Source organism: Pogoniulus pusillus, chromosome 11 (assembly GCF_015220805.1).
Source record: "Pogoniulus pusillus isolate bPogPus1 chromosome 11, bPogPus1.pri, whole genome shotgun sequence".
Taxonomy (NCBI): domain Eukaryota; kingdom Metazoa; phylum Chordata; class Aves; order Piciformes; family Lybiidae; genus Pogoniulus; species Pogoniulus pusillus.
In genome coordinates, this window is record NC_087274.1 from 18,087,821 (window position 1) to 18,114,145 (window position 26,325).

The 26,325-nt window shown below is 62.2% G+C and overlaps 6 protein-coding genes across 15 annotated transcripts; 3 read left to right on the forward strand and 3 right to left on the reverse strand.

The window, feature by feature from the left end:
- The first annotated feature begins 1,285 nt into the window (after positions 1–1,285).
- On the forward strand, positions 1,286–3,475 carry INO80B (INO80 complex subunit B). Its single transcript, XM_064151304.1, has 5 exons — positions 1,286–1,454; positions 1,575–1,776; positions 1,942–2,057; positions 2,332–2,513; positions 2,699–3,475. Exons 1-5 carry the CDS (start codon positions 1,409–1,411, stop codon positions 3,164–3,166), a joined length of 1,014 nt encoding a protein of 337 aa, XP_064007374.1. The 5' UTR covers positions 1,286–1,408; the 3' UTR covers positions 3,167–3,475.
- A 529-nt stretch (positions 3,476–4,004) lies between these two features.
- Positions 4,005–6,651, forward strand: WBP1 (WW domain binding protein 1). The gene is made up of 4 exons (XM_064151305.1): positions 4,005–4,250; positions 4,342–4,444; positions 4,905–5,066; positions 5,606–6,651. The coding sequence occupies exons 1-4, from the start codon at positions 4,185–4,187 to the stop codon at positions 6,259–6,261; spliced, it is 987 nt and encodes a 328-aa protein (XP_064007375.1). The 5' UTR covers positions 4,005–4,184; the 3' UTR covers positions 6,262–6,651.
- A 441-nt stretch (positions 6,652–7,092) lies between these two features.
- Positions 7,093–10,601, reverse strand: MOGS (mannosyl-oligosaccharide glucosidase). The gene is made up of 4 exons (XM_064151294.1): positions 10,117–10,601; positions 9,811–10,031; positions 9,538–9,731; positions 7,093–8,936 (listed from the first exon to the last, which is right to left on the reverse strand). The coding sequence occupies exons 1-4, from the start codon at positions 10,460–10,462 to the stop codon at positions 7,202–7,204; spliced, it is 2,496 nt and encodes an 831-aa protein (XP_064007364.1). The 5' UTR covers positions 10,463–10,601; the 3' UTR covers positions 7,093–7,201.
- Positions 10,602–10,665: 64 nt separating this feature from the next.
- LOC135179459 (programmed cell death protein 4-like) lies at positions 10,666–15,123 on the reverse strand. Of its 5 annotated transcripts, none has more exons than XM_064151299.1 (12): positions 14,881–14,988; positions 14,160–14,493; positions 13,628–13,725; positions 13,418–13,531; positions 12,787–13,008; positions 12,089–12,186; positions 11,905–12,019; positions 11,497–11,604; positions 11,315–11,425; positions 11,104–11,243; positions 10,975–11,022; positions 10,666–10,858 (listed from the first exon to the last, which is right to left on the reverse strand). In XM_064151299.1, exons 1-12 carry the CDS (start codon positions 14,932–14,934, stop codon positions 10,681–10,683), a joined length of 1,620 nt encoding a protein of 539 aa, XP_064007369.1. In that variant the 5' UTR covers positions 14,935–14,988; the 3' UTR covers positions 10,666–10,680. The 5 variants fall into 5 exon arrangements, with proteins under 5 accessions (XP_064007369.1, XP_064007368.1, XP_064007371.1 ...); XM_064151298.1 differs by having other exon boundaries at positions 12,089–12,219; XM_064151301.1 differs by having other exon boundaries at positions 12,089–12,219; positions 14,160–14,436; positions 14,881–14,987.
- Positions 15,124–15,188: 65 nt separating this feature from the next.
- CCDC142 (coiled-coil domain containing 142) lies at positions 15,189–20,344 on the reverse strand. Of its 4 annotated transcripts, none has more exons than XM_064151289.1 (11): positions 20,087–20,344; positions 19,736–19,832; positions 18,028–19,428; positions 17,826–17,912; positions 17,227–17,385; positions 16,947–17,104; positions 16,679–16,816; positions 16,440–16,554; positions 16,137–16,314; positions 15,846–16,057; positions 15,189–15,479 (listed from the first exon to the last, which is right to left on the reverse strand). In XM_064151289.1, exons 1-11 carry the CDS (start codon positions 20,132–20,134, stop codon positions 15,229–15,231), a joined length of 2,844 nt encoding a protein of 947 aa, XP_064007359.1. In that variant the 5' UTR covers positions 20,135–20,344; the 3' UTR covers positions 15,189–15,228. The 4 variants fall into 4 exon arrangements, with proteins under 4 accessions (XP_064007359.1, XP_064007360.1, XP_064007363.1 ...); XM_064151292.1 differs by having other exon boundaries at positions 15,397–15,479; positions 15,808–16,057; XM_064151290.1 differs by lacking the exon at positions 17,826–17,912.
- Positions 20,345–20,347: 3 nt separating this feature from the next.
- On the forward strand, positions 20,348–25,949 carry TTC31 (tetratricopeptide repeat domain 31). Of its 3 annotated transcripts, XM_064151297.1 has the most exons (17): positions 20,348–20,628; positions 20,854–20,915; positions 20,991–21,060; positions 21,152–21,462; positions 21,821–21,904; positions 22,003–22,071; positions 22,200–22,346; positions 22,456–22,578; positions 22,659–22,743; positions 22,859–22,949; positions 23,651–23,792; positions 24,023–24,124; positions 24,212–24,296; positions 24,384–24,540; positions 24,661–24,735; positions 25,223–25,325; positions 25,497–25,949. In XM_064151297.1, the coding sequence occupies exons 1-17, from the start codon at positions 20,439–20,441 to the stop codon at positions 25,590–25,592; spliced, it is 1,992 nt and encodes a 663-aa protein (XP_064007367.1). In that variant the 5' UTR covers positions 20,348–20,438; the 3' UTR covers positions 25,593–25,949. The 3 variants fall into 3 exon arrangements, with proteins under 3 accessions (XP_064007367.1, XP_064007365.1, XP_064007366.1); XM_064151295.1 differs by having other exon boundaries at positions 20,854–21,060; XM_064151296.1 differs by having other exon boundaries at positions 20,854–21,060; positions 24,215–24,296.
- Positions 25,950–26,325: the final 376 nt, after the last annotated feature.

Sequence of the window (26,325 nt, forward strand, 5' to 3'; positions counted from 1 at the left end):
ACTGAATACGCGGGGTGGGCACCGGCTGGGCATTTGGTGCCCGCAGGCCTGTCTGTGCAAGAACTTGCACAGGACAGCGTCCACAGGTGTGCTCACCACAGTGTCACTTTATGCACACACGTGTGCCAGGCAAACATGCATGGGACAAGCAGCGCACACAAGCGACAGGCAGCACAGGAGTGGATGAGCAATGCACAATGAATAGGCACACATGTATGCACACATCTGTGAGCAGGCACCACGTGTGAATAAGAACATAGATGTGCACGGGCAGCACACATACATAGCAGGCAGTACATGCGTGTGACAGCACATACTCATGGCAGGCAGCACTTGCATGCAGATAGGCAGCACACATCCCCTAGAAGGATGTATGGCAGGCAGCATGCCTGTATTAGATTGAGCACATATGCTAGGCAGCACACACATGCAAGAGACAGCACACGCGTGTGAACAGGCAGCACATACATGTCAAGGAGCAGCACATAGATGTTACTGGGCTGCATGCACGTGTGCTGGGCAGCACGTGTCAAGGGGCAGCACATACATGTTATTTGGCTGCACACCCATGTGCTGGGCAGCACATACGTGTCAAGGGGCAGCACATATGTGTTACTGGGCTGCACACCCATGTGCTGGGCAGCACATATGTGTCAAGGGGCAGGCAGCACATACGTGTTACTGGGCTGCACACCCATGTGTCACAGGGCAGCACACCCATGTGTCGCAGGGCAGCACACACGTGTTACTGGGCTGCACACCCATGTGTCGCAGGGCAGCACATATGTGTCAAGGGGCAGGCAGCACATACGTGTTACTGGGCTGCACACCCATGTGTCGCAGGGCAGCACGCACGTGTCGAGGGGCAGCACATACGTGTTACTGGGCTGCACACCCATGTGTCACAGGGCAGCACACCCATGTGTCGCAGGGCAGCACACACGTGTTACTGGGCTGCACACCCATGTGTTGCAGGGCAGCACACACGTGTCGAGGGGCAGCACACACGTGTTACTGGGCTGCACACCCATGTGTCGCAGGGCAGCACACCCATGTGTCGAGGGGCAGCACACACACGTGTCGAGGGGCAGCACGCACACGTCACCGAGCGGCACCCACAGGCGCTCGGGCACGTACGCGCGCACGTGCAGCACGCTCGTGTGCACCCGCCTGCACGCGCCCCGCCGCGGCACGCGCGGCCCAGGCGGAAGCCGCCGCCGCAGAGCCGAGGTCCTTCCGGCCTGGTTTCCGCCCGGATCCCGCTCCGCTTCCCCCGCTTCAAAGATGGCGCCGGCGCCGCCGCTCTCCGCCCGCTCCCCTTTGGGCGCTTTCCGCTGCGCCGGGCGGAAGTGGGTCGGTGCCGAATTGGTTCCCCCGCAAGGCGGGACTCCGGCACCTGCGGCGCCGGATGAGTAAGGCCTGGCGGCGCGGCAGGATGGAGGGCGGCGAGCACGGTGAGGGTCCCGGGCCGGGCGGGCCCTGAGGGTCAGGGCAACCGCGGGTGTCGCCGCTGAGGGCCCGTCGGGTGCGGTTTGTGGTCCCCGGGCCGCGCTGACGGTCGTGCTGCCCCGCAGGGGAGGAGGCCGAGGCGGGCGGTGGACATGGCTCTCACAAGAAGAAGCACAAGAAGCACAAGAAGAAGCACAAGAAGAAGCATCACCACCAAGAGGCGGCCGGACTGCCGCCCCCCGCGGTCCCCGAGCCCTCTGCTAGCCTGCGCAAGCCCCAGCTTAAGCTCAAGATCAAACTGGGGGGACAGGTCCTGGGTACCAAGAGGTGAGGAAGGCGCGGCCGGCCCCTTCCCCCGCCCCACTGTCACCAACCGACCTCGCTCGAACACGTGTCCCCACGTCCTGGGGAGGGCCGGGGCCTCTGCGCCTCGGTTGGCCCTGTCCCTATGTTTCCCCTCCCCCGCTCCCCTCACTCGGTGTCTCTCCACAGCGTCCCGACTTTCACTGTGGTCCCCGAGGCCCCACGCTCACCCTCCCCGCTGATGGTGGTGGACGAGGAGGAGCCCACTGAAGGGGTGCCCATTGAGCAGTACCGGGCCTGGCTGGGTGAGACCTGGGGGTAGCACTGGAACAAGAGGCTCTGAAGGGGCAGGTTTGGCTGTAGGGGAGGGTGGTGGGGAGCCTCAAGGGGTTAGAGCAAGATGGGGTCCTACAGGGATGTTCTGTGTCCCTTTCAACGGGCCTGCTGAGAAGCCTGGAATAGTGCCCACAGGTCAGCTGTGCTGCCCAAGGCAGTGTAAGTTGCCCTGTCTTGGCTTCGAGGGTGGCCTGACCCCAGGGTGGGATGATACCCCTCCCCATAACTCTTCTTCTGGTTTAGATGAGGACAGCAATCTGGACCCCTCACCCCTACCTGATCTGGACTCAGAGAGCTGCTTTCCAGCCCGTGAGGAAGAAATGGAGGAGGAAGAGCGCTGGCTTGATGCCCTGGAGAAGGGCGAGCTGGATGACAATGGGGAGCTCAAGAAGGAGGTGGATGAGTCCCTGCTGACTGCCCGGCAGGTGAGGGGGAAGCATGGAGCCACCTGCGGCAGGGTTGAGGTCAGGCAACTGAGGCCTTGGGTCTGGCTCTGCTGCCCAATGCAATACTGGGGAGCCCCAGCACTGGTGGGGGGCTAGGTCAGAGATTTCAGAGGGGCTTGGAGTGTCCTGGCTGTGGTGGTGACAGTGCCACTGTCCCCATGCAGAAAGCGCTCCTGCACAAGCAGCAGAGTCAGCCACTGCTGGAGTTACCCATGGGCTACAAGGCGAAGGAGCTGACAGAGGAGATGCTGGTGAAGCGGGAGGAGAGAGCCCGCAAACGGCGGCTGCAGGCAGCCAAGAAAGCTGAAGAGAACAAGAACCAGACCATCGAGCGCCTGACCAAAACCAACAAGGCCAAGGTGAAGACGCTGCGGGAGCGCAAGTCCAAACAGCCTCCCTGCCCGGTTGTCCACTACTGCAACGCCATCGACCACATCACCGTCTCTTTCCCAGCTGGCATGGCCCTGCCGTTGCTGCCTGCCCCACCTCCCCCCGCCATGCCCACACCTATCCTCTGTGCTGTTGCCGGCTGCTCCAACATGAAACGCTACTCCTGCTCACGCACTGGCCGGCCCCTCTGCAGCCTGGCCTGCTATCGGAGGAACCTCCAGCTGCAGGAAGCAGCTGCCTAGGCTGAGCAGGTCAATGGGGAGGGCCATGGACCCTCCGAGATGGACAGAGTGGGGCTGTGCCTGCACAGCGGGGACTGGGAGCAGGGGGTAGGCCAGTCTCTCCAGCATCCACAGATAGGGGTTGAGACTGTGGGGCAAGGACTGAAGCAGCCGTGATGGGGGCTGTGGTGGGGGCCTGGCTCGCCCGGAAAGGACAGAGGTGCGCAGAGACTGAGGGGTTCCCGGGGCAGTGGGAGGGTTGCTGCGGGCGGGTCCCAGGGCTGGTCCCACAGTAGTGTTTGAGCTAATTAAAGGTTATTGCCGAATGAACCGTGTGCAGGTCCTCCGGGAAGGGGAGCGTGGGACACCCTGATCCTCCCCGGAGTGCTTTGGGACCTCCGACTCCCACCGGTGGGTTATGGTTTGGCCCAAGGCGGCGATCCTGGGGCTTTGCCCGAGAGAAAGCGAGATTGTTGATTGGTTGGCCATTCCGTCAGTCAGACTTTCCTGCCGCAGGTTGGCTGCTGTCTCCCAAGCTCCCGCCCCGGGGGCAGGGTCTAGCCAGAGAGGGGAGGCTGGCCCTTGCAGCCGCGAGCGGATATGCCGCTATTGGCTGATGCCCCCGTCAGTCACAGCTAAGGGGGCAGGGTTCCACCCCCGGTTGGTGACAGCGGCCGCCAATCCGGTCGTGAGGCGGGGTTCGGTCCCTTTGTCTCTGTTGTTGGGCGTGAGGCGCGGGAAGGTAGCTCCCGATTGGTGGGAGTAAGGCGGTGGCGACGACGCCGATTGGCGAGTGGCGTGGAGGCGGCGGGTGATTGGTCAGCGGCAGTTGTGGGGGCGGGGCGGGATCTCCGGCCCGGGCGTGATGGCGGCGGCGGAGGCTGCGGCCCGGGCGGTAGCGGTGGGCCCGGCGGCCGCTATGGCGGCAGCGGCAGCAGCAGCGGGGCAACGGCTGCTGCTGCGGGCGGCGGGGGCAGGGGCCGGGGCGGCCGAGCGGGTGGAGCCGGTACGGGGCCGCGGCGGGCTGTGAGGAGAAGCCATGGAGCGGCCCGGGAGCGGCGGCGCCGAGGGGGCCTGGGCCGCGCTGCTGGGCCGGCAGCACCAGGTAGGGCCGGGACGGGCCGGGGGAGGGCACCGGGGTCCGGCCGGGACCCGCTTCCCCGGGGCCTGGGGTGACCGTGTGGCCGTGGCTGCAGGCCCGGGAGTTCTGCCCGGGGGTGAACAACCAGCCCTACGTGTGCGAGACCGGGCACTGCTGCGGGGAGACCGGCTGCTGCACCTACTACTACGAGCTGTGGTGTGAGTGCGGGGCACTGAGGAAGGGGGGACCCTGCAGCTCCGGAGGGGATTAGGGCCTCAAAGGGTTTGAGGGGATGGGGAAGCTGAGGGGAGCCCCGGGGTGTGTGTGGGGGGCGGAGTAGTCGGCGGGGGCTGGAGGCTCTGGAGAGACCCTAAGGCTCTGGGAGAGGGTCAGGGGCTTTGGGGAAAGGCCTTGCGGCCTGTGGAGGGAGAGAGTGGCTCAGGGGCTCTGGGAGAGTCAACAGCTCTGTGAGAGAATATGAGGTTCTAAGAGAGGGCTCTGTGGCAGCGCTTGGGGTCTTTGGGGAGATTCTGTGATCCAGGGGAGTCAAGGACTCATGGGGAGCCCAGCAGCTTGCGGAGAGGTCTAGGGGACCTGGGAGGTCCCTGCATTCTCACCCTGCCCTGTGGAAAAGACCTTCAAAAGGTGAGTGACCCTGCACTGCTCGGCTTTCTGCAGGGTTCTGGCTCCTCTGGACCATCCTCATCCTCTTCAGCTGCTGCTGCGCTTACCGGCACCGCCGGGCCAAGCTGCGGCTGCAGCAGCAACAGCGGCAGCGGGAGATCAACCTCATCGCCTACCACGGTGCCTGCAACTACCCCGCCTCCATGATGGACCTCAGTAAGTCGAGAGGGACGACCCCAGCCCCCTTTTTGTCCTCCCTGGAATCCTTCACGTCCTACTCCAGGCCCTTTTGTCACTTTCTCAGCTCTCTTATATGTGCCTCCCTTTTGCCCCAACCCCGTGTCCTTTCCCCTGTATTCTTATGTCCCCCCAATTTGTGTCTCTGCTACGTTCTCTCCTTTTGTGTCCTCAGCCTCCTTTTTGTCTCATCTCATCTTTCCACCTCATCCCCATTCTCTCCACTTCTGTTCTCCTCCTCAGCCCTGCTTTAATATCTGCTCCTAGTTGCTTTGTGTATCCCCCAAGGTTCCCATGTCTCTCTCTCAGCCGCTTTTGTACCTTGCCCACCACAGTCCCCTTTTGTGTCCCTGCAGAGTCTCCTGTGTTCATCTTGGCCCCTTTTGTTAATCTCAAAGCCCATTTTGTGTGTGTGTCCCCCATATGTGTCCTCCTGGCCGCTCAGCCTTGCCTCAGCAGTCCATCCCAGACTATGCCCAAGGTGCTCCCCTTACGCTTTGTCCCACCTCTCTTCACAGGGATGCTGGCCTCCTTTAAGCTGCCAGCCTATGAAGAGGTGGCCCACCGGCCCAGCACCCCGCCACCACCATACAGCACCATCCTGGCTCAGTTGGGTGGCTCCTGTGGTGCCCCTGGCTCTAGCAGCCTCACACTCTCGCCCAGCTCTGCCAACTCCAGCAGCAGCTGCTCGTGTGACTCCAGCTGTGCCACATCCCCCAGCAGCACCTCACTGTCGGCACCAGGCACGGATGACACTGAGCGCAGCCGTGCCAGCACGCCCAGCCATGATGGTGAAGGTGGCACTGGCACCAGTAGCACTGGAACTGGCGCCAGCTGGGAGCTGCCCTCTGCTGAAGTGCCAGCGCGTGGGGCCCCACCAAAACACGCCTTGTTCTCCTCCACCGTGGACTTCTTCGAGGCTGATGGGCACCTCTGCTCTGACATCGAGGAGGGTGAGGAGGAAGAGGGTGGCATGGCCCAGGATGAAGGTGGCAGTGGCAGTGAGCATTTCAGGCACCGACGGCTGACAGGGGACTCGGGCATTGAAGTGGGACGATGCCAGGAGGAGGAAGAGGGTGAAGGTGAAGGCACCCACCTCCTGGGCAAGGCCGGCCCCATGCCCCCACCTCACTGCCCATCTGAGGGGCCTGGCTCGCCCGCTCTGCCTGTTTGAGCCTCAGAAACATCCCCTGTCTGAACCGAGGCCCCTTCTGCCTGGTTCCCCCATCTCGGCCTTGGAGGAGCCATGGGGCACAGCAAGTGTGACTCCTTTGCTCTGAGGGCACCTGGTGAGGAACGGGCAGCACTTTGGAGAGACTCCCCCTGCGTGCCCATGGTGTGGGGCAGTGTCCTGGGGTATGGACTCTCCTCGTGGAGCCCCCGACTGACTCCCCCCACCACACCCCAATGGAGTGTCCCCCCTCTCCTCTGAACTGCTTCCAGGGGCCCTGCACCAGCCCTGCAGCCCAACCTGTCCTGTGCTGGTGTAAGGGATCCCCCAACTCCGCCTGGGGCTGGGCAGCTCACGTAGCGTTTGCACACCATTAAAAGAGATGTGGAAGTACAGCAGCCTGCTGGCAGGAACTGGGTCTCAGGCTACTCTGGGCACCCCCAGCCACACAAGTTGGGGCACTAAGATACCTCCCATGGCATGTGGAATGCTGCACTAGCCCTACAGGCATGTCGCCTCCATGGCAGGTGGGGATGCTGCCCTAGCTCCGTGGAGTGACGCAGGGGTCACACTTGGACCCCCTAGGCTGCCTCTTTCCAGTAAAAGGGGAGCTGGGATACTCGGACTCCATGGCATGGGGGACCTTGCACTAGGCTTATAGGGTGGCACTGGAGCCTAGCTGGGCCTCCCTCCCAAGCTGAACTGGGAGCCTTTGTTCTTCTTCAGCGCCACTGTGGCACCAGGGACCAAGCTGGGCCACCACAGTCCTATAAGGACCAAACTCCTACTGCACAGAGCCACCAACCCCTGCAGATAGGCAGCAGCAGGCCCTGATGGTATTAAGAGGTTTATTGGGGGGAGGCGTTGGGCTCAGTGCCTCCACCTGCACCTGAGTCAGATGAGCCAGGCCAGCAGCACATGCTGGCCAGTAACCCCACGGCCTTCAGTAGTCCTCAGCCATGGCCAGCACAACCAGTGCAGTCCAGCCGGCGAAGGGCCGGCAGCCCTGGCCGTGCCCGGTGCTGTCGTTGTAGTTCTCCCAGAGGAAGCCGCTCTCTGCAAACTGCCGGTAAACATTGGTGATTAGGTTGTGCCGCAGCTCCTGGTAGAGCTCTTCTGCCCGTGCTTGCTGTGGGCCCTTGGCCTTGGCATAGCCACGCAGTGCCCGCAGTGCCAGGTAGTTGATGTTGATCCAGACAGCCCCACGCCAGTATGGGGGATCGTGCTGGCTGTTACGGCGCAGGTAGAAGGTGCTGTCGGCAGCCAACGACCGCAGGCCGAAGGGAGTCCAGAGCTGCTGCTCACTCCTCATGGCTGCCAGCACTGCTGGCAGCCGCGGCGAGTCTGGCCGCAGGACCCCCAGCAGCAGCGGAAACAGGCTGACGTAGCCTAATGCCCCCACGAAACGTGGCCGCGGTGCTTCCCGCACCTCCCGTACCAGTCGCGGTTCCGGTGGTGGCTGCCCTGGTGCTGCCGGTGCCACTTGATGCCACCTCAAACCCACAGCAGTACTGTGGTTGCCATAATCGGCAAAGGCGCCCAGCTCTGGTGCCCAGTGGTGCTGGTCGAGGAGGGCATTGTCGGTGAGTGCCTGCTCCATGGCACGGTAGCCATCAGCCGGCTCACCCAGCCGCTCGGCCACCGTGGCCAGCACACGGGAGGCTACGGCCATCCAGCAGCGCAGGTCAAGGTGTCGCTCATCAGGTGAGGGGTGAGAGGCACGGGGGTAGTCGTCCAGCCCTGATGCCAAGGTTTTGGCATTGAGGAAGAGCTCAGGGTGGGCATCACGGCCACGCCAGCGGAAGGTGAAGGGCAGTGGCCCGGCCTGCGTTCGATTGTACCAGTGGTACCAGGCACGGAGGCGGGGAAAGATACGGTGCAGGTAAGGCTGGGGGGCCACAGGGAGCAGCTGTTCCAGTGCCAGCAGCAGCGTGGGGGGGTTGGCTGTCTCACTGAGCTGTGGTACGAACTCGGGGGGCACCTTGGCCAGTGCTTCATCCCCCAGAATTTGCTCCCGTGGGATCCAGCCCTCCACATTCATCAGGTCAAGCCAGTGGGCCAAGATCTCCCGGCTGAGCGCTGGATCCCAGCGCGCCAGCAGCAGCTGGTGGAACCCCTCATCCCACAGGAAGCCCCTTGGGAAGAAGGAGCGGGAGGGGACAGCAGTGAGCAGCGAGGCTTCAGCCCCAGGCACAGGCCGTTCACCTGGCTGTGGTGACTGGATCAGCGAGCGCCCATGGAAGTAGCCCACTCCACCGAGGAGGTCACTGAGGGCAGCCTGGGCGAAGCGGCGCTGCGCAGGGGGGAAACCCTTTTGGGCCAGGCCAAAAGTCTCCTCAAAACGCCGCTCGAACTCTGCTGCGTGCTGCGACAGCGACGATGACAGGGCTGCCCCTGACAGCTGCTCCCTGTGCTGCCCTGCTGCTGCGCTGCCCGACTCAAACACCACCTCCAGCGTTGCTGGCAGCTCCAGTGTCACTTGGTGCAGCAGCAGGTGCCCACGCGGGGGTGGTGGGGGCCGCCGGTCCCACCCTGGTAGCCCCTTGAAGGTGTCAACAGCAAAGAAGCGTCGCCGAGGCCCTCCCAACCCCGAGAAGACGAAGCGGTTGCTGAGGCTGCTCCGAACCACATCCGTCAGGAGGTGCAGCCCTGGGATGGGCACATCCAGGTAGTTGTAGCTGCAAGGGACGGGGACACGGGAAGGGAATACAGAAAAGAGGGAGGGACACAAAAGAGATGAAAAGGGGGGAACATGAGAACACAAAAGAGACATGTCAGGGAATAGGATGGGAGTGTTGTGGGTGCATCAGGATGAGGGAACACAGGGACTGGGGAGGGGGATGGCAAGGGGGTGTCAGGGAATAAGAGTGGATGCAGCCATCGGGGCAGAGAATGACCGGGGGATGTTGTGGAGGATACAAGGAACAGGGCAGAGAACATCAGGGCATGTGGGGACAGGAGAATATGGGAAATGGAGAGTGGAACATTGTGGGATGGGGGAACATGGGGAACAGGGAGAGAGATTAACAAGGGCAGGTGACATCAGGGGACAAGCAATGGGATGTTGAGGCTGGTGTCGGGACAAAGGCACACATGGGTGACGGGAGGAAGAAGTCATGAGGGCATCAAGGGACAGGCAGACACAGAGAATGGGACATCAGTGGGGGCACATTATGGGCAACACTGGGGGACAAGGAGGGGAATGACAGAGGACAATGTGGGGGTATCATGGGATGGGTGGCATGTGGCACATGGGGAGTGAATGTCATGGCAAAGCACCTGGCATGTTTGGGCTCCCCTTCTGCATCAGCTGTGGGAGGAAGGAAGGTGAGGGTGAAGTCTCCCAGCTCCTCCGTCGTCCCCGTCACAGCAGCCAATCGTGTCTTGTTCTCCAGGTGTGGGTGCAGCATCCCCTGCCCGTCTGTTGCAACGTAGAAGAAGAGAGAGAGGAGCAGGGCCGGGTCCCCTGTGCCCTACAAGGAGGAAAGAAGAGGGTGAGGAAGGGGCAACGCGACCTTTTGGCATCGTCACACCCCCCTCGCAGGCTGTCACCTCCATCCGCGCAGTGACGCGCCAGCTCCAGCCTCCTCCGTGATCCCCTCCCGGCCGTTTAACGAATTCGGTTTTTAGCACTAGTCCTCCGTCGCGGATCTCCTGCACGCCGAAGTTCTCCCCGTCGTGCATCAACCAGCCATATCGCGACAGGCCATCGCTTTGCTCACAAGTATGACGTAAGCTGCCGCCTCCTTCACGCTGCTGAAGCCACATTAAGCCTGGGGGGAGCGGGGTGGGGGGGTTCAGACTCTATTTGCCGGGCAGGTGCGGCGACAGGCAGAGTCCCCGCTCCCGCCCTCTCACCGGTAACGAGAGCCCGCGGGCTGCGCGTCTTCATCCCGAAATAAACATGAGGCCGGTAAGTGCCCCAGAAGCGTTGAGGCGAGGCTAGTGACCCGGTAGAACCGGGAGCGAGCGCGGGAGGGGCGGGATGGGGGGTAACGAGGCGGGAGGTCTCGCTCCACCGGTTCCATTCAGCCACCGCGGCTAAGCCAAAGGCCACCGTTAATGCCACCGCCGCTACTGCCAGTGCTGTGCGGGCTCGGCCCGCTCCTCGCTGTTGTTCCCGCTGTTCCCGTCGCGTTCCGCGTTCCCGGGGTCGTTCCCGAGCTCCACTCCCGCCGCCGCGTCGGCGCCGCTCGCTAGCCATGCTCCAGTTCGCGCTGTATGTAATCACGCCGCGACGGCGGCTCAGGGAGCGGCTCGCTGGCCACGACGCCCCTTAGTGGGCGGGAGGAGCAAATGCAGGGCCGGTCCTCCCCGGGACTCTCCATCCTCAATCCAAATCCGGTTCCGAGGTGGGGCAAGAACTTGGCTGCGTCACCTCAACACGCACAGAACACGCTCAGCACGTCCCGGGAAACAGCTTTATTGTGTGCCGTGATCGGACCTACACTCGAGTGAGGCTCCTGGGGATGCCCCATGGTTTGGTTGGGGTTCTGGGATAGGGGTCCCGGGGCTGTCCAACACTAGGGCGAGTATCCTGGGACAGCTCTGCAGCTGGGTGAGGGTCCTGGGGCAGCCCCACTGACGGGCGGCGGTGATCCTGGGCACAAGGCAGTGACTGTAGGGGAGGCTAGGGGCCGCCCCTGCCCCCTGGGGGCCACAGCAGACCCCTGTCCCCAAAAAACAGCTGGCCAATGGCTTCGGCTCCCCACTCACTGCTTGACCTGTCCCCCATCACCTTCGCTTACGAAGCGCTTCCGTCCCCTGTGCAGAATGAATACGATGATGAGGATGATGAAGAGGGAGAGCCTTCCAGTCCCGTCCCCCTGCTCCAATCCCCAGAACCTGGCAGGGCAGGCATCCCGCAGTGCCCGGGTGATGACTCCACGGTCAAAGCAAAGCTCCACCAGCTGCTCCAGCAGCCCCTGGGCCAGGGGCACATCCAGGCTGATGTCCCCCAGCTCCTCATACACCCGCTGGAAGCCCTTTGTGGGGGACAGAGAGCAGAGTAAGCCCTTGTGTGAGCTGCTGATCCCCCACAGCACTCTACACTCACCCGGTTCATCTGGTCCAGCGTCACCAGCCCTGTTTCCCACAGCACCTTCAGCAGTGTCACCATCATGGCCACAGATTCCTCACCAGAGCCCTCCAGAACCATCACCACAGCCTGGTGGGCAGCAAGGGTCAGCAGGGCCATGGGAACTCCCCCAGAACACCCCTAAAGTGTCCCCCCCTCACCTCATACACCAGCTCATGGTGGAAATGTGGCACCTCCAGCTCCCGCAGACAGTGCTCAGCCTCTGACACCTCTCCAGAGAGCAGATATTCCCGCAGGAGCAGGTTCATCTGGCAGAGAACACAGTAGGAACATAGAGGTGGCATAAGCTGACAGTGTGGGGACCCAGCATGGGGGTAGCAAGGGGCTGCAGTGGTGGGGACTGATTGGGGGAGGGCAGAGAGGGCACCCAGCCAGGGTCCCATCCTGAAGGACATGGTGGGGGAATGTCCATGGGACAGGCATCTGGGATCACATCCAGTGGTGGGGACACACAGGGAGAATGAAGAGCAAGGGGACATGCCTGGGGGAGTCAGAACATGGGGAACATGTGGTGTAAGACAACCCGAGGGGGCCAGCTGGGTGCCGACCTCTTTGACAAGGTGCTTGACAGGGCGCTGGCCACCCCCCACGCCCCACACGTTGTCCAGCCGGTTGACATCGCGCTTGATGCGGAGCAGGACGGCAGCACGGTCAAGAGCAGCCCTGTGGGATGGGTAGGTGAGGGTGGGAAGGGGCACTGGGGGGGTTGCAGGAGTTCAAAAGGGACCTTACCTGGCATGCTCACAGTCCACACGTCCCTTGTACCGCTCTAGGAAGTCCAAGGGCAGTGCGTGGTCAGCCACTGCCCGGGCAATGAACTGGCCCAGCATCTGAAGGCAGAACATCAGTGCCTGCACCCAGAGCTGCCAGGTGGGTATAGCCATGCCTCATCCTAGCATGGCCACAGCCCCTTAGAGCAACCCCTACCATAGATGTTGCCCCTCCATGGTCCAACCACAACATCCTGCACCTCTGGCACGGCCCTGTCTCCAACCCAGCACAGCTGTGTGTCCTCAGGGCACCCCTAACATGGCCATGGCACCCCCCCATATCATCCCCTGTAATGGGAAAACCTCGTGCCCTCAGAGCATCCCTTTGGCACAGCTTTGGCCCCCTCAGCATGGCCATGTTCCCCCAGAGCAAACTCCCAGCACAGCTGTGTCCCTCCCCAGCATGGCCACAGCCCCTCAGAGCATCCCCTGGCACCACCATGGCCCCCCAGCACACTTCTGTCCCTCCTGGCTTTGCCATGTTCCCACCACTGCAACATCCTTGGCATGGCTATGGATTCTCTGGCGCAGCCATGACTCTTCTGTACCCCTCCTCAGAGAATTGCTGCCATGACTGTGCCTCCCTGGCACAGTTATGTGCCCCCTAGAACATTCTGCAGCACAGCCATGACCCTGCCCAGACCCACCCTGGTTCCCCACCTGTGGTGCCTCAGGAGTGTCAAGGATGAGGTCAGGCAGGTCGCTCAGCATGGCATCAAAGGCCCAGGCCACGTCCTCAGGGGTCACAACGGGCCCCACCAGTTCAGCCAGCAGGCGGGAGGTAAGCTCACGGTGGCTGGCCTTGCCCTCCAGTGCCAGGGCCACTGCCAGCGCTGCCACCGCCGGCCGACGGCCACCCAGATTCAGCCCCCGCAGCAGCTCCTGTGCCCGCATATTACCCAGCATGGCACCGGGACCCCTACCCACTGTGGGGACCTGACACCTCAGGGACAGCCTTAGATCTGCTGTTGGGTGAGGATACAACATCTCCAGGGACAACCACAGGAACAATCCCAGACCCACCATGGGGATTCTACACTCCCCAGAAAGCCCAGATCCACCCTGGGACACTCCCCAGGGACACTCCCCCAACCCCAAGGGACTTTCTTTCTCCCTCTCACACCAGCTTGACCCCTGCACATGTCCCCATCAGCATGGGAGCCCCACCCCCTTCCCAAAGGACCCTTCTCCATTCCATCCCACCCCATCCTTGAGAATCTTTGTCACCCAGAGACCCTTGTCCCCTCCTCGAGGTCCCCCATCCACCCTGCAGAGCCTCTCCTCATCGCACCATGACCTCACTGGTGTCCCCATGCTCGAAGTACTCCAGCACCATGGGATGCACGTTCTTCTCCAGCTCCTCCTCCTCCAGCTCGGGCACCACGGTGGCATAGACTGTGTCTCCCTGTGAGGACATGATGCCACCTGCAGCCCTGCCCAAGGGGCTGCCTGGGGCAGGAAGGGGACATCGTGGGGCTGGATTAGGGAGTCAGTGCCATACCTGAGCCACCTCATCGTAGTTGGGATCACGGGCATCGGGCTCCTGGTAGCCATAGACCAAGCCAGGGGCACCCCACACACCCTTGCCCCCGGCACCACCTGTACCAGGCACAGACTGGGTGAGTGGGAGCTCAGAAAAGGGGGCAATGAGGGATCCAGTTGGGAGCGTACTGAGCCTGGGCCACCGGCAGGCAGCCCAGCCCCATGGTGAGTGGTGGAATGGGGCCAGCCCCAGACACAAGAGGGAGAACTGAGGATGGGTCCCAACCCCGTGGCAGGAACAGGAGAGATCCCAGCCCCACAGAGAGCGATGGAGCCATACAGGATTCCAGCCCCACAGGGATACAGGAGGGGTCAAACAAGGAAACAAGGTCCCAGCCCCGTGGCAGAGACAGGAGAGGTCCCAGCCCCAGGGGCAGGGCTCCAGCCCGGCCGGGACTCAGGAGTCAGCTCCAAAGGAGACTCATGACAGCAGTGAGGGAGCTCAGCGGGGTCCCAGCCCCACGGCGACCCACAGCTCGGTCGCCTCTCACCTTTCTTGGGCAGCCCACGGCCCTTGCCCGTGCGGGACCTGCGGTCGTGTGTTCTGCCCCTGGGGCTGCCGGGGGGCTCCGGGCCGGGCTCGGGGCCCTCTGACAGCGACTCGCGAGCCGCGTCCCGGGACGATGCTCGCCGCAGCCGCCGCTTGGCCTTGGCCTTCAGCCGCGCCTCGTGCAGCAGCTTCTCCTGGGGGGTCCACGGACGGAGACCCCCGGCCCCCAGCAGTGCCTCGTCCCCATCCTCATCCTCTGCAGCCACTGGGCACGGGCCCTGGGCACCGCGGGCATCATCATCAAACACCGGGGCGCCGTTACTCCACGGGACCCCCTAAAAGACCCCCTCCTATTACCTCCCAGCGGCTCCCGGGAATTCCTGCCTCCCTGAGGACCCCCAAGAGACCCCACCGTGTACCTCCAGCTTCTTCTGGGACGCCCAGAGACCCCTGTACTCTTCTTCCACACCGCAGGGACCCCCACCCTGCACTCCCAGCCTCCCCAGGGACCCCCACAGTCCCCTGAGGCCCTCACCGCGGGGGTCTCTATGCTTCTCAAAACCCCATGCACCCACGCAGAAGATCCCCCCAGTCCCATTCAGGATGCCGAGCCCCACCGACCCTCCCCTAGTCCCCGCCGGTGCCGGTGGCGTCCGGAGCTCACACCCGGAGCACATGGGTCTCCGACCCCTTCCAGTGCCGCTCCTGGTGCCGTTACTTGCCGTAGTGAACGGCCCGCGATTGGCAGCGCCCAGCTCGGCAACGGGGACAGCCATAACGGGCGGCACCGCGAACCGCACCAGGACACCGGGAAGGGGCGTTCAGGTTCGACTGCACCCCGCCCCGAGACGGAAGTGACCGGGTTCGACGGCATCATGGGAAGCGTAGTCACTCCACCGAGTTCCAGCAGCCACCGGTCCACTTGAGCTACCAGACGTCTGCAGCACCTGAAAGGGGGCCCGGGCAAGGGGATTTGGGAGACAGTAGCTACCGGAGACCAGCCCCCCGGGCACTGGAAGAGACAGAGGGATGGAGGCGGACACGGGGACCCCCCCTTTTATTGCACACAGTCAGGTCTCGGGGTTGTTGCCCACACAGGGCAAGCCAGGCACACGCCACCGGCGCGCCCTGTTCAGCCGCAGCGACAGCCACTGCTGCTGGCTGCCAGACAAATAGGACTCGGGAACGCCGCTGCGCAGCCGGACACTAGGATCAGCTTGGGGGGTGGCCCCTGTGGGTGCCACCGGTGCCGGTTCCAGGGTGTCGAGGCCATGGAGGGCATCAGTGCCTGGCTCCTGCAGGTGAGTACCATCATCTGAACCTGGTCAAGGTTGAGGGGAGGAATTAGGATAACGTGAGTCAGAGGAGGCTAACCCTCTCCTCCTACTTGTTCCCATTGCTCCATACCAGCCTCATCCTCATCACACTACCTGTTCCTGTCCCTATCTCATTCTGGATCCTATTCCTACTCACGTCCCCATCTCTGTCACTGTCCTCATCATCCCATCTCCCTGTTCCATTTCCCACCCCTATCCCGACTGTCTGACTCTTGACCCCCATCCCCACCTCCACCATTCTTGTACCCATCCCCAACCCTGTTGCCGTCTCCCTCCCCATCCCCACACCAATGCTCTCCCATCATCCCATACCCATTGCTCCCATCACCCTCACTCCCATCCTTTCTCACAGCAGCGGCGCAGGTTGTGCCAGGGCCGCGGTGTCCCGCCAGCAGCACCCCCCGGCTGCTGCAGGAGGCAGAGGATAGCTCCATCCATCTGCTGGAAGACACGGAGGGCAAGCAGGGCCTGCCGGGTCTCAGGGGCCAGCCCGTAGCGCTCTGAGACCACCAGTTCCCGCACCAGCTCGAAGTCCTGCCGCAGCTGCAGGGCTCCCTGCAGGCTGGAGACACTGGTGATTGGCATCACAGCCACACTGGCACTGCCCCAGTGACAGCCTGACCCCACTGTGGGCACCGTACCTGAACTTGATCCTCTGGGCTAGGATATGGTCCATCCAGGCCTCCAGGAAGGCTGTGGTGACCCGTGCTAGGGCAGGCGTCTGGGCATCACGGGGAAGGAGCTGGGCACCCTGCAGCACCTGGCCGAGCACTGCTTGTACTGCTGCTGCTGCATAGGCGCTGGGTGAGCTAGGCAGGTCTGTGGGGACAAGAGGACACAGGGATGCTCACTCAGCCCCAGCTGTGGCACTGCTCACAGCACTGCCCATGCTACCATGGCATAGCTCATAGCACTGCCCCTGCCACCATGGCACCCCAACACACCAGGACGCAGGCCAACCCGCCAGTGCTTGCCCAGTGGCATTGTCTGATCAAAGATCTCGGCCGACATCCGCTTGCAGTCAGTGGAGAACATCTTCAGCACATCCCCTGAAAAGAGCTGGGGACACAGTAAGGACAACCAAGGTGGCACTGCAGCCCCAGAGCACCCATGCCTCCCAAGCATGACACCACATGGAACCAGCCAGTTCCTGGAACTGCCACCAACCATACTTGGGCTGTACCTGGATGCTGCTGGCCACGGAGTGAAGCTGCTGGCAGAGTTGGTGCTCCCAGGGGGATGGTCCTGGGAGAGCATCCCCAGGCACTGGGAAAGTCTCACTCACCAGCAGCACCAGGTTGTCCGTCTCTGTCTTCAGCAGCTGAGCGCGAGAGGAGAGAGTAAGCCAGCTCCATAGACAGACCCATGGGCGGGGCCATGGCCCAGCCTTGGCAGGGTGGGAGCTGACCTCAAAGGCTGTCCCCCAGCCCCACACACTGTCCCCCACATACCTGCAGGTCCCCCTGGGTGACGATGAGGAACTGGGGCAGTGCCCAAGCTGACAAGTACCTGCAGGCTCTGCTCATCAGCCACCAGCAGCAGGCCTGGGCTGTGGCCACACACCGTGACAGGATCTGCAGCCGCAGGCAGGACTGGCTGGAGGGGTGGCCTGCAGGGTAAAGGGAGGGGTCAGACTGGAGGGGACCCCCAGGACTCTAATCCCACACCACCCCTCTGCTCGCAGGGCAGCCCCTCAGGACCCCCATCCCATCTCTTCATGCCCCTGCTCACCAGGCAGCGTCTGTAAGCAGTGCAGGGCCAGGGCCAGCCCTGGGTAGAGCCGCTGCAGGCACCATCCTGTCCGGCTCCGCACCGGCCCTGCCGCCGGTACCGGCCCTGGTTCCCCAGAGCATGGGTCTGACAGCGCTGAGCCCAGGGCATGGCAGAAGCCTGGGGAAGAAACGGACAGTGCCAGAGGTCAGTGGCATGAAGGCAGCAGTCCCACACTGCCTGCCCTCATCTTGCACCCCATAGCCCACACACTGTATCCCATACCCCACACACCCCTCCACATCCTGCACCCCCCCACCTCACGCCCCCCATCCTCTACATCCTGTACCCTGCATCATGTATGCCATAGTCCACACCTGGCACCCCACATTCCACATCCCTTGTACCCCGTACCTCACCCCACACCCTGCACCACATTACCCCACATCTTGCACCCAATATCCCACACCCTGTACCCCAAATCCTGCATGCCATATCTCACATCTCCACCCTGTACCCCAGACTCCACATTTTATGCCCCATATCCCACACCTCCCTGTTACCCTGCACCTTGTACCCACCAGCCCCCACCCTGTGCCCCCCGCCCCTACATCCCTCACCACTGCCCCAGCTCTGGAGAACACCCTGGCAGAGCAGCCTCAGGCAGAGCCACCCCAGCTCCTCTTCACACTCCTGTGGCACATCAGCTGTAGGGAACAAGGAGTCAGGGACTGGTGGCAGCACTCTACAGGAGCAGCACCACCAGAGAGGTCCAGGGGAGCTATCCCTCACTGCCACCACTCCAGCATAGCTCCCACATACCCCTGGAAAGTGCTTGGCTCATGTCCCTTGCTGTGGCCATGATGTTGCCCGTGGGGCAGTGAGGCAGCCCCAGACGGTGCCCCAGGGCAGCACTGGTGGCCCTCCAGAAGAGTTGGCGGTACCGGGTGTGCAGGGCCTCGGCAGCCGGTGCCCAGGATGCATCCAGCCACCGCACTGACTTCCAACCGGCAGAGCTCAGCCTGCTGCCAGTGTCCATGCCCACCAGCTCTGGGAGCATGGGGCTGGGTATCAACGGCTTCTCTTGGTTGGGTCCATGGAGGACATGGTACCAGAGGGTGTTGGTGGAGGCCACCAGCACCCCCAAGATGTGGCCAATCAGCTCCTCATCCTCCCTGCACAGCTCCTGCAGCTTCCTGGTGAAGCCCAGTCTGGAAGGCTCCATGCCTGCCACAGCACTACACTCTGGAGGCCAAGGCACTGCCACGTTCTCCCAGGAGATATGTTCTGCCACATGCTGTGGTTGCAGGAAGGGTTGAAGCCGCTTCGCTGCCAGCTGTCCCCGCTCAGTGGCCAGGATCTCCAGCACCTTTGCTGCAGGGAAAGTGCAGGAGTGGTCACTGGTGACACTGCAGCCACCATTGATGCCCAGTTCCAGGGCCAGGTCACCCACAGTGCGGTTGTAGATCTCAATGCCCTGGAAGAGGTCAGACAGAGATGCCGGGGAAGGGAGTTCTGCCACGGTGCCAGCTTGTGCCAGTGCCCGCAGCTGTGCCTCAACATGCCGCTTAGCCAGCCGTGCTGCAGCCAGCACCGGCAGCACCAGCGCCTGCCGCATGTATGCCACTGACTCATGCCGGCGCAGCAGCAGTGGCCGCAGCCACGGGTCCCCGCCAATCCGCCACCGCAGCCCACTCCAGTGCCCAGCATGAGTCCGCAGCTCCTGGCACAGCTCCCGCAGTGACCGGTTGGCTCCCAGTTCTCCTGCCAGTGGCTCCGGTAATGCCATGAGCCGGCGAAGAAAGTCAGAAGTCGCCTTCAGGCGACGACTGTAGTCACGGGCCAGGCGGAGGAGGTGACGATGCTGCAGAAGGGCATGAAGCGCAGCCCCGCGCTCAGCTACACGTGGGTGCACCGGGTGGTAGGTGAAGGCAGTGGCACCGGTGTTGTCACCGGGCTGGTGCCGCACGTGGCCATGGAAGGTCTCGGTGCGGGGGTCCTCCCAGACACAGAGGCAGCGGCGCAGTCCCGGGAAGCTCTGCTCCAGCGGGGCAACAAAGGTTGGTGTTTCTTCCTCATCGTCATCCTCATCTTCACTGCCATCATTACTGCGCTGGCGGGCCCGCGGTGGCAGCAGGCGGCGTAGGCTGGGGGTGACACAGCTCCGCAGCATTGCCTCAGCCCTCTGTAGTGAGCGGGCCAGGCCCCCCAGGGAGCTGCCGCCTGTAGAGACAGGGATCCTCAATGGGGGGCAAGGCAGGGGGGAACCTCCTGCCTATGCCTGCTCTCGCTCTGGTATGGCAGACAGAGAAGACAAGGGGATAGCCACAGCGCTCTGGCCACACAGCTAATGCTGGTGCCGGAATCCACTGAGAGCCCCCCAAACTCCCCTAAGACTGTCCCCTACGAAGTCCCCAGTCTCACGGGCTGCTCTCGCTGGGGTGCCATTAGCACGCCCAATCATGCCACATGTTAATTACTCACTAATTATGCAGCTCCAGCCCACACTCCCTAGGCCCTCACTCCTCACCTGTCTCAGGCGAATCCCCCCGGGCAGCCCCATGACCCGAAGGCTGGAGGAGGAGAAGGAGAAGACCACTGAGCCCAGCACCGTCGCCATCATCCACCTACGAGAGGAGCGAGAAAGGCTAAGCACAGCCCGGCTTGGACTGGCTATCGGGGAGGGGCGTGGCCGTGATGACGTGACCGCGCTCGTCGCCGTGACCACGCCCTTCTCCTGTCAAGCCACACCCCCTCCGCGGTTGTCAAGGAGACGCCGAGAGCGGCCCCGAACCCGGTGCTGGCACCCAGCTGGGAGCTGCTGCTCCCGGCCGGGCGCCTACGGCTTAAGCGATGTCTCCACGTCCGTTTAGGGCCTCACCTTCATGCAGGTCTCCCCGCCGCGGCGCTCAGGGCAATCGTCCTCCATGCTGGGCCATCCCCGGGGGCGGCGGGAGGAAATAGGCTTAGGCCGCGCCCCGCCTTAATCCGGAGGAATGGGCAGGGCTTAACCTGCCAAGAGGTCAGAGCCTCTGTGCCTGGTGTCCTGCGCAAAGGCAGGCAGACGTGGTTTGAGGGCAGGAGAGGAACGGGAGAGGGGACACGGAGCCCCGGTCCTGCTCGGTACAGGCTTCACAGGCTGCCGTCTTGCCCGCACCCAACATGGCGGATAGGCAAGCCTCAGCCGGCGCACTGCCCCACTTCCGGCTCAAGCCGTGACCCACTTCCTGCCCATGCCATGCCCTACTTCCGGTTTTGTTGCGCCCCGCTTCCGCCGCGTCCGGCATGGGCGGCCCGGGGTGATGCGGGGAGCGGACGGGACCCAAGAGCCGGCCGGATCGAGCCTGCACTCCTTTACGTTCAGGGTTGCCCCCGCCGCCTGCCCCTGGGGCTGCGTGCTCGGGCCTGACGGTTGGAGCGACGGTACGGGCCGGCAGGCAGCCAGGGGGGTCCCGAAGCGGCGGGACCGGCGCCGTGAGGGGGATTGGGGTTCCTGGCGAGTCCGTGTCTCGGTAGCGCGCGGGGCTTTTCGGAACTAGCAGGGCTGGAGGAGTCGTGGGGCGGGGAGGGGCCTGTCCCCGGGCCCGCCCTGGCGCCGTGGTTTCGGTTTCGTTTCCGCCCGTTCACGGCTGACTCCGCTTTTCGCAGCGTCCGTCTGTCCCTTGCACCGTCCACCGGACGCCGCCGACACCGAGCACAGCCTGTGGCAGGTGCGTGGGGATCTTAGGAGGGGCAGCGGTTGCTCCGATCTGGTCCCACCGCTTCAGCTCCGGGTGACGCCGCAGGTCGCCTCCAGCGTGGTGAACCAAAGCGCTATGGGAGAAGTGTCCGGGACCTGCGATGTCTTGCACCATGGTGAGTCCGGGGGTGGGAGACTCTGGGGGAGGCTACCCGGGATCTCCGCGATTGAGAGCTGCTGCTCACGCGTCTGGTTCTCACAACCCAGACCTGGACTTCGGGAGCCACCAAAACTTTTTCAAGGAGTACAATGAAGAAGAGGAGTACGAGGAGGATGAAAATGAGGATGAAGTGGATGCAAACGGCCACTGGTTGCACTTCGAAGAGCCCTGCTGGTTCGAGGATGACATACCCTTAATCCCCTACCAATGCGTCCATAGTCATTTCCAGTACAATTACTGGTTGAATACTTTCGGGGACTGCGATCTTCCCAAGTCTATCTCCTTCCTCCCCTCCAGCCTGCTGGAGGATAAGATGGGATGGCTGCCTGCCCCCCGAGGGCACCAGCTGACAGCCGAGGTGAGAGATAGCCCCTTGACTATACTTTGCCCACCTTCTTCCAGTTCCCTGCCTGCACCCAGGCCGTGCCTTTAGGGCACCAATTGATAGATGAGATACCATTGCTTGTCCGTGCCCTGGAGGCACTGGCTGATGTCTGAGAGGTACACCCTGCCTACTCCTTGCTCACCTTCTGCCTACCCCCTGCACCATAATTCGAACCCCAGTGTGAATCTACTTCAGTAGATTCCCTTTGTTGTCCCTGGTGCCTGGCAGCACTTAACCCAGGAGAGTTGGCAGTGCTGCCATTAGTGTGCCTGGGGTCCTTCCAACCCTAGCACGGTGCCAGCACCCAGCGCTCTTGGTGTCACTTCCCCAGGAAGCAGAAAGGAATGCACGGGAGTTGGTGGCAGAGGAGGAGCGTGTAAAGAGGAAGGCGGAGAAGAAGAGGCTGAAGAAGAAGGTGGGTTCACCCCACAATGAGTGGGTTCTGACCTGGGGTCAGGTGTGGGGCCATGCCCTCCCCTGCTGCCTGCTCACAACCTTCTCTCTGCTTTCCAGAAGCAGAAAGACCGGAAGAAACGGGAGAAATTGGAGCAAGAGCGGAAGAACGCGCAGGAGGCTGAGAAGGTCTGTGACCACACTGGTCCCCAGTCTCAGGGGCTCCTGTGGGGGTCCCCGGAGTGGGAGACTGCCAGGAGGGGGTGGGCAGAACCCCCTGCCCGAGCTGCCACCTCACTCTTAGTCTCTCCTTCCAGAGCACCACAGCTGCAGGTGCTGAACACCCTCAAACCAGCAGTGCTGAAAAAGGGAGGGAGTGTCCAGGCCCTGACTCTTCCTCAGTCTCCAAAGGCTCCTTGGGTGAGGAGGATGGAGGCCTGAGAACCAGAGTAGAGGAGCTGGAGGTGAGAGTTCCTGCTGTAGGCACCAGCCTTATACAGGCGCTGCCCTGTGAGTGGCCCAGTGTTCTGCCCACCTCACCGCTCCTGGCCACCTCCTATGCTGCTACCCTAGGATGAGCTGGACCTGAGCTGCTCCTTCGTCTCCAAAGCCTGTGAGAAAGCAGGCGTCAGGCTGCCAGTGCCCAGCAAAGAGAAGCCAGACAGCATCAAGATGAGCAGGAAAGCGCCAGGGAAGGTCAGTCGGAGCCCATGAGGCCCTGGGGAGGAAACTGCCTGTCCCATGAGCACCCCAGTCCCTCACTGCCTGCCCCACAGGCACCCCAGCCCATTGGGGCTTGCCCGCCTGCTGCACAGGAGCCCCCGGACGCAAGCATGGTGGAGCAGAGCCTGGTTCTTGCAGGTCAGTGCTGGGAGGGTTTGTGCCAGGGCTCTTCATGGGGTGACATAGCTTTGGGCTGTCCCCAAGGCCTGTCCCTCACAGCTGGGTGGTGGCACAGTCAGCGTCTCCTCCACAGGCCGTGGCAATGAGGCTGCTCAGCAGGGCCGGTATGCCGAGGCAGTGCAGGCCTTCACCAAGGCCTTGAGGCTGAACCCCCAGGAGCACCGGTGAGTGGGGACTGGGACAGGGTGGTTGGAAAGCATCCACTGGGAAAGATCCTGGAGGTATTGGTTAACAGTGGCTGAAGATGAGCCACTGTGTGCCCAAATGTCCAATAAGGCCACCAGCCTCCTGGCCTGGATCAGCAGCAGTGCAGCCAGCAGGACCAGCACAGTGATTGCTCCCTTGTATTCTGCACTGGTGAGGCCACACATTGAATATTTGGTTCAGTTTTGGGCATTTTACTCCAAGAAGGACATTGAGGTGCTGGAATGTGCCCAGAAAAGAGCAGCGAAGCTGGGGAAGGGTCTAGAGCACAAACGTCATGAAGAGCAGCTGAGAGAATTGGGGTTGTTCAGCCTGGAGAAAACTGAGGGGAGACCTTCTTGGATCCAGGTAAGGGTTGATCTCTTCTCCCTGGGAAGAAGTGATAATGCAAGAGGAAACGGCCTCAAGCTGCACCAGCAGAGTTTTAATTTGGACACGAGGAACAATTTCTTCCTCAGAAAGTGTTGTCAAGGTCTGGCCTAAGCTACCTAGGAGTGGAGTCCCCATCCTTCAAGGGGTTTCAAAGCTGCGTAGCTGTGGTGCTGAGGGATGTGGTTTAGTGGTGACCTGGCCACGCTGGGTTAATGTTGGACACGATGATCTTAAAGGTGTTTTCCTATCTAAACATTTCCATGATTCCCTGGTCCGTGTGTCCCCCCAGGCTCTTTGGGAACCGTTCATACTGCTATGAGAAGCTCCAGCGCTACGAGGAAGCCCTCAAAGATGCACAGGAGTCACTGCGGCTCCAGCCCGGGTGGCCCAAAGGCTTCTTCCGCAAGGCAAAAGCACTTCAGGGGCTGCAGGTAGTGGGGCTAGATGCCAGGGCTGTGGGGTGCCAGGGCTGGGTAAGAGCTAAGGAGTGCCAGTGGATCTGGCTGTGGGGTGCCAAAGTGGTTGTCTGAGGGCTGTTTTGGGAAGCTGTGGTGCAGTGTCCCAGTGCAGGTCATGAGGTGCCAATGGGGAAGGGGGAAGGGCAGGGTGCTTTGGTTCCAGTTGGGGCAGTGGGTTCTCACCCTCCGTTCCCCTCTGCCAGCGCTACGCTGAGGCTGCCCACACCTTCGAGAAGCTGCTGCACCAAAATGGTGCAAACGCCGAAGTGGCCCCTCAGCTTGAGGCCTGCCGGGCCCTACTGCAGGTGGGTGTCCATTCCGTCCCCTTCAGTGTCTCTGCTGTCACCTTCAGTGTCCCTACCCCATGGGCCTGACCTCCTGACCCTCCACAGCAGGTCAGCCACCAGAGCAGCCCAGGAGGGATTCCCATGTCCCTGTCACCGCTGGAGGCCACAGAGCTACCATTGTCTGTCTCTAGTAAGTGACGTTGTGCTGGTTGTGGGGGCACACCTGGGCTGGAACTGCCCCAGGGTGGGTGCTGAGCCCTTCCTGGGCCCTTGGCAGGGGAGGGGGCAAGTAGGAGTTGCCAGAAGACAGACACAAGCACCTTCATCACCACCATGAGCTCCAAGAACCAGGCAAGGAGCCAGGGCCAGCCTGCAACCAGGAGCCCCAGTAACACCAGTAACTTCCCAACGCTGCCTCGTGGCCATCCTGCAAGGTATAGCCTGTGCTGGGGAGGTGGGGTGGTGGCTGGTGTTTACTAGGGGTGGCAGACAGGAGCCAGTGGCACCAGGGGCTCAGTCCTCAGGATGACAGTGATACTGGTGCGGTTTGGCAGGGATTGTTACCCACTCTGGGTGGGCAATATCGCCCATGGGATCAGCAAGCAGATACTGCAGCATGCCTTTGGCCGGTGAGTGCAGCCACAACCTGGCACCCCACATTCCCTGCCAAGCCCCACTGATGTCGTAGGCCTAGTTCCACTGGTTCCCTGTGATCCCTGCAGCCTCCTACACTTGTCCTGCCCCACATCACCATCCTAATGCCAAGACCCTTGTGCCTGTCCTGCCCCATGTCATCATCCCAGTATCCCAGCACTGCCCATCCTGGCCCACATCACCATCCTAGTGACAAGACCCTGCACCCTGTCAACCCTATCTATGTTCATCTTGTCCCATGTCACCATGCTAGTGCCCAGACCCTGATGCCCTGCCAGTCCTGTGCCCATCCTGCTCCTCATCACCTCTGCCTGTTCTGCCTGATGTCACCATCTCAGTCCCAAGCCCCCAGCATCCACCAGCCCTGCCCCCATTCCCCAGCACTCCCAGAGTTCAAGCCCAGGAAGGGGGCAGTGTGTGTGTGGGAGTCTTGTGGTGGTGGTCACTAATGGTCCCCCCCAGTTTTGGGGAGATTCACTCAATCCGGGTGCTGTCGGAGCGCCGCTGTGCCTTCATCAACTACACACGGAAAAAGGCAGCAGAAGCAGCATATGCAGCCATGAAGGTGGGCATTGGGTGGGGGGCACTGTGCCAGGGGGTCCCACAGTCCCTCAAAGTGGCAGGAGATGGGGCAGGCAGTCTAAGGGCAGTGCCTGTGCTGGGCTCGGCCCCCTCCTGCATTCATCCCTGTCCCTGTGTGGATAGTGATAGCAGCTCTCATCTTGTGCTCTGTCAGGAGGCTGAACTGGAGGGCAGCAGGCTGGTGCTGCAGCTCAAGCATCCATCCCATGCCACCCCCTCTCCTTGGCAGCACCCAGGGAGGCCACAGTAGCCAAAGATGGGGTTCTCCTCTGCTCACAGCTGCAGAGCTGGACCCCTCCCCAGCTCGGGGGGCTGCCTTTGCCCTGCCTGTGCCTTTTCCCTCTGCAGGCAGTGGGACCTTTCCCTCTTTCTGTGGGTCAGGCTTCCCCCAGAGCCTTTTGGGGTGGCTCCCAGCAGGGTCTCGAGTCCCTGAAAGGGACAAGGTGAGGCTATACTACTGGGGGACATGGAGACTGGAGGCCCCAGTGGGTGTGCACCCTGTGGCTCGCAGTGCCAGAGAGAGGGCTGGCCCGGGGGGTTATTCCCCAGTCCTTTGGGGATTTGTACATGTTTGGGGTTTTGTAATAAATATGAGAACGAGCACAGATGTCTGTCTGTCTGTCTGTCTGTCCCTTCCTCTCCTGCTCACCCTGTGCTGCTTTCCCACATGGGGACAGCCTGGCATTTCTCCTGCAGTTCTGTAAGCCGTGGGGAGGGACAGGAGCAGAGGGGCCTCTGAGTCCCCAGCTCCCCCATAATGTCATTTGCCGGTGGCAAGGAGATGACAGGCAGGTGACAGGCAGCCCATCAAGTGGAATTAGATTAATATGCAAATGGCCAGGGGGGGTGCGGGGAGGGCGCGGGAGGCAGTGGGTAATTAATCACTCGTTAAAAGAAATTAATACCAACAGCGGTGGTTGTTGGGAACCAGCCGCTGGGTTAATCAGCTGGAAAATTGGGAGAGGGAGAGAGAGGGAGTGGGG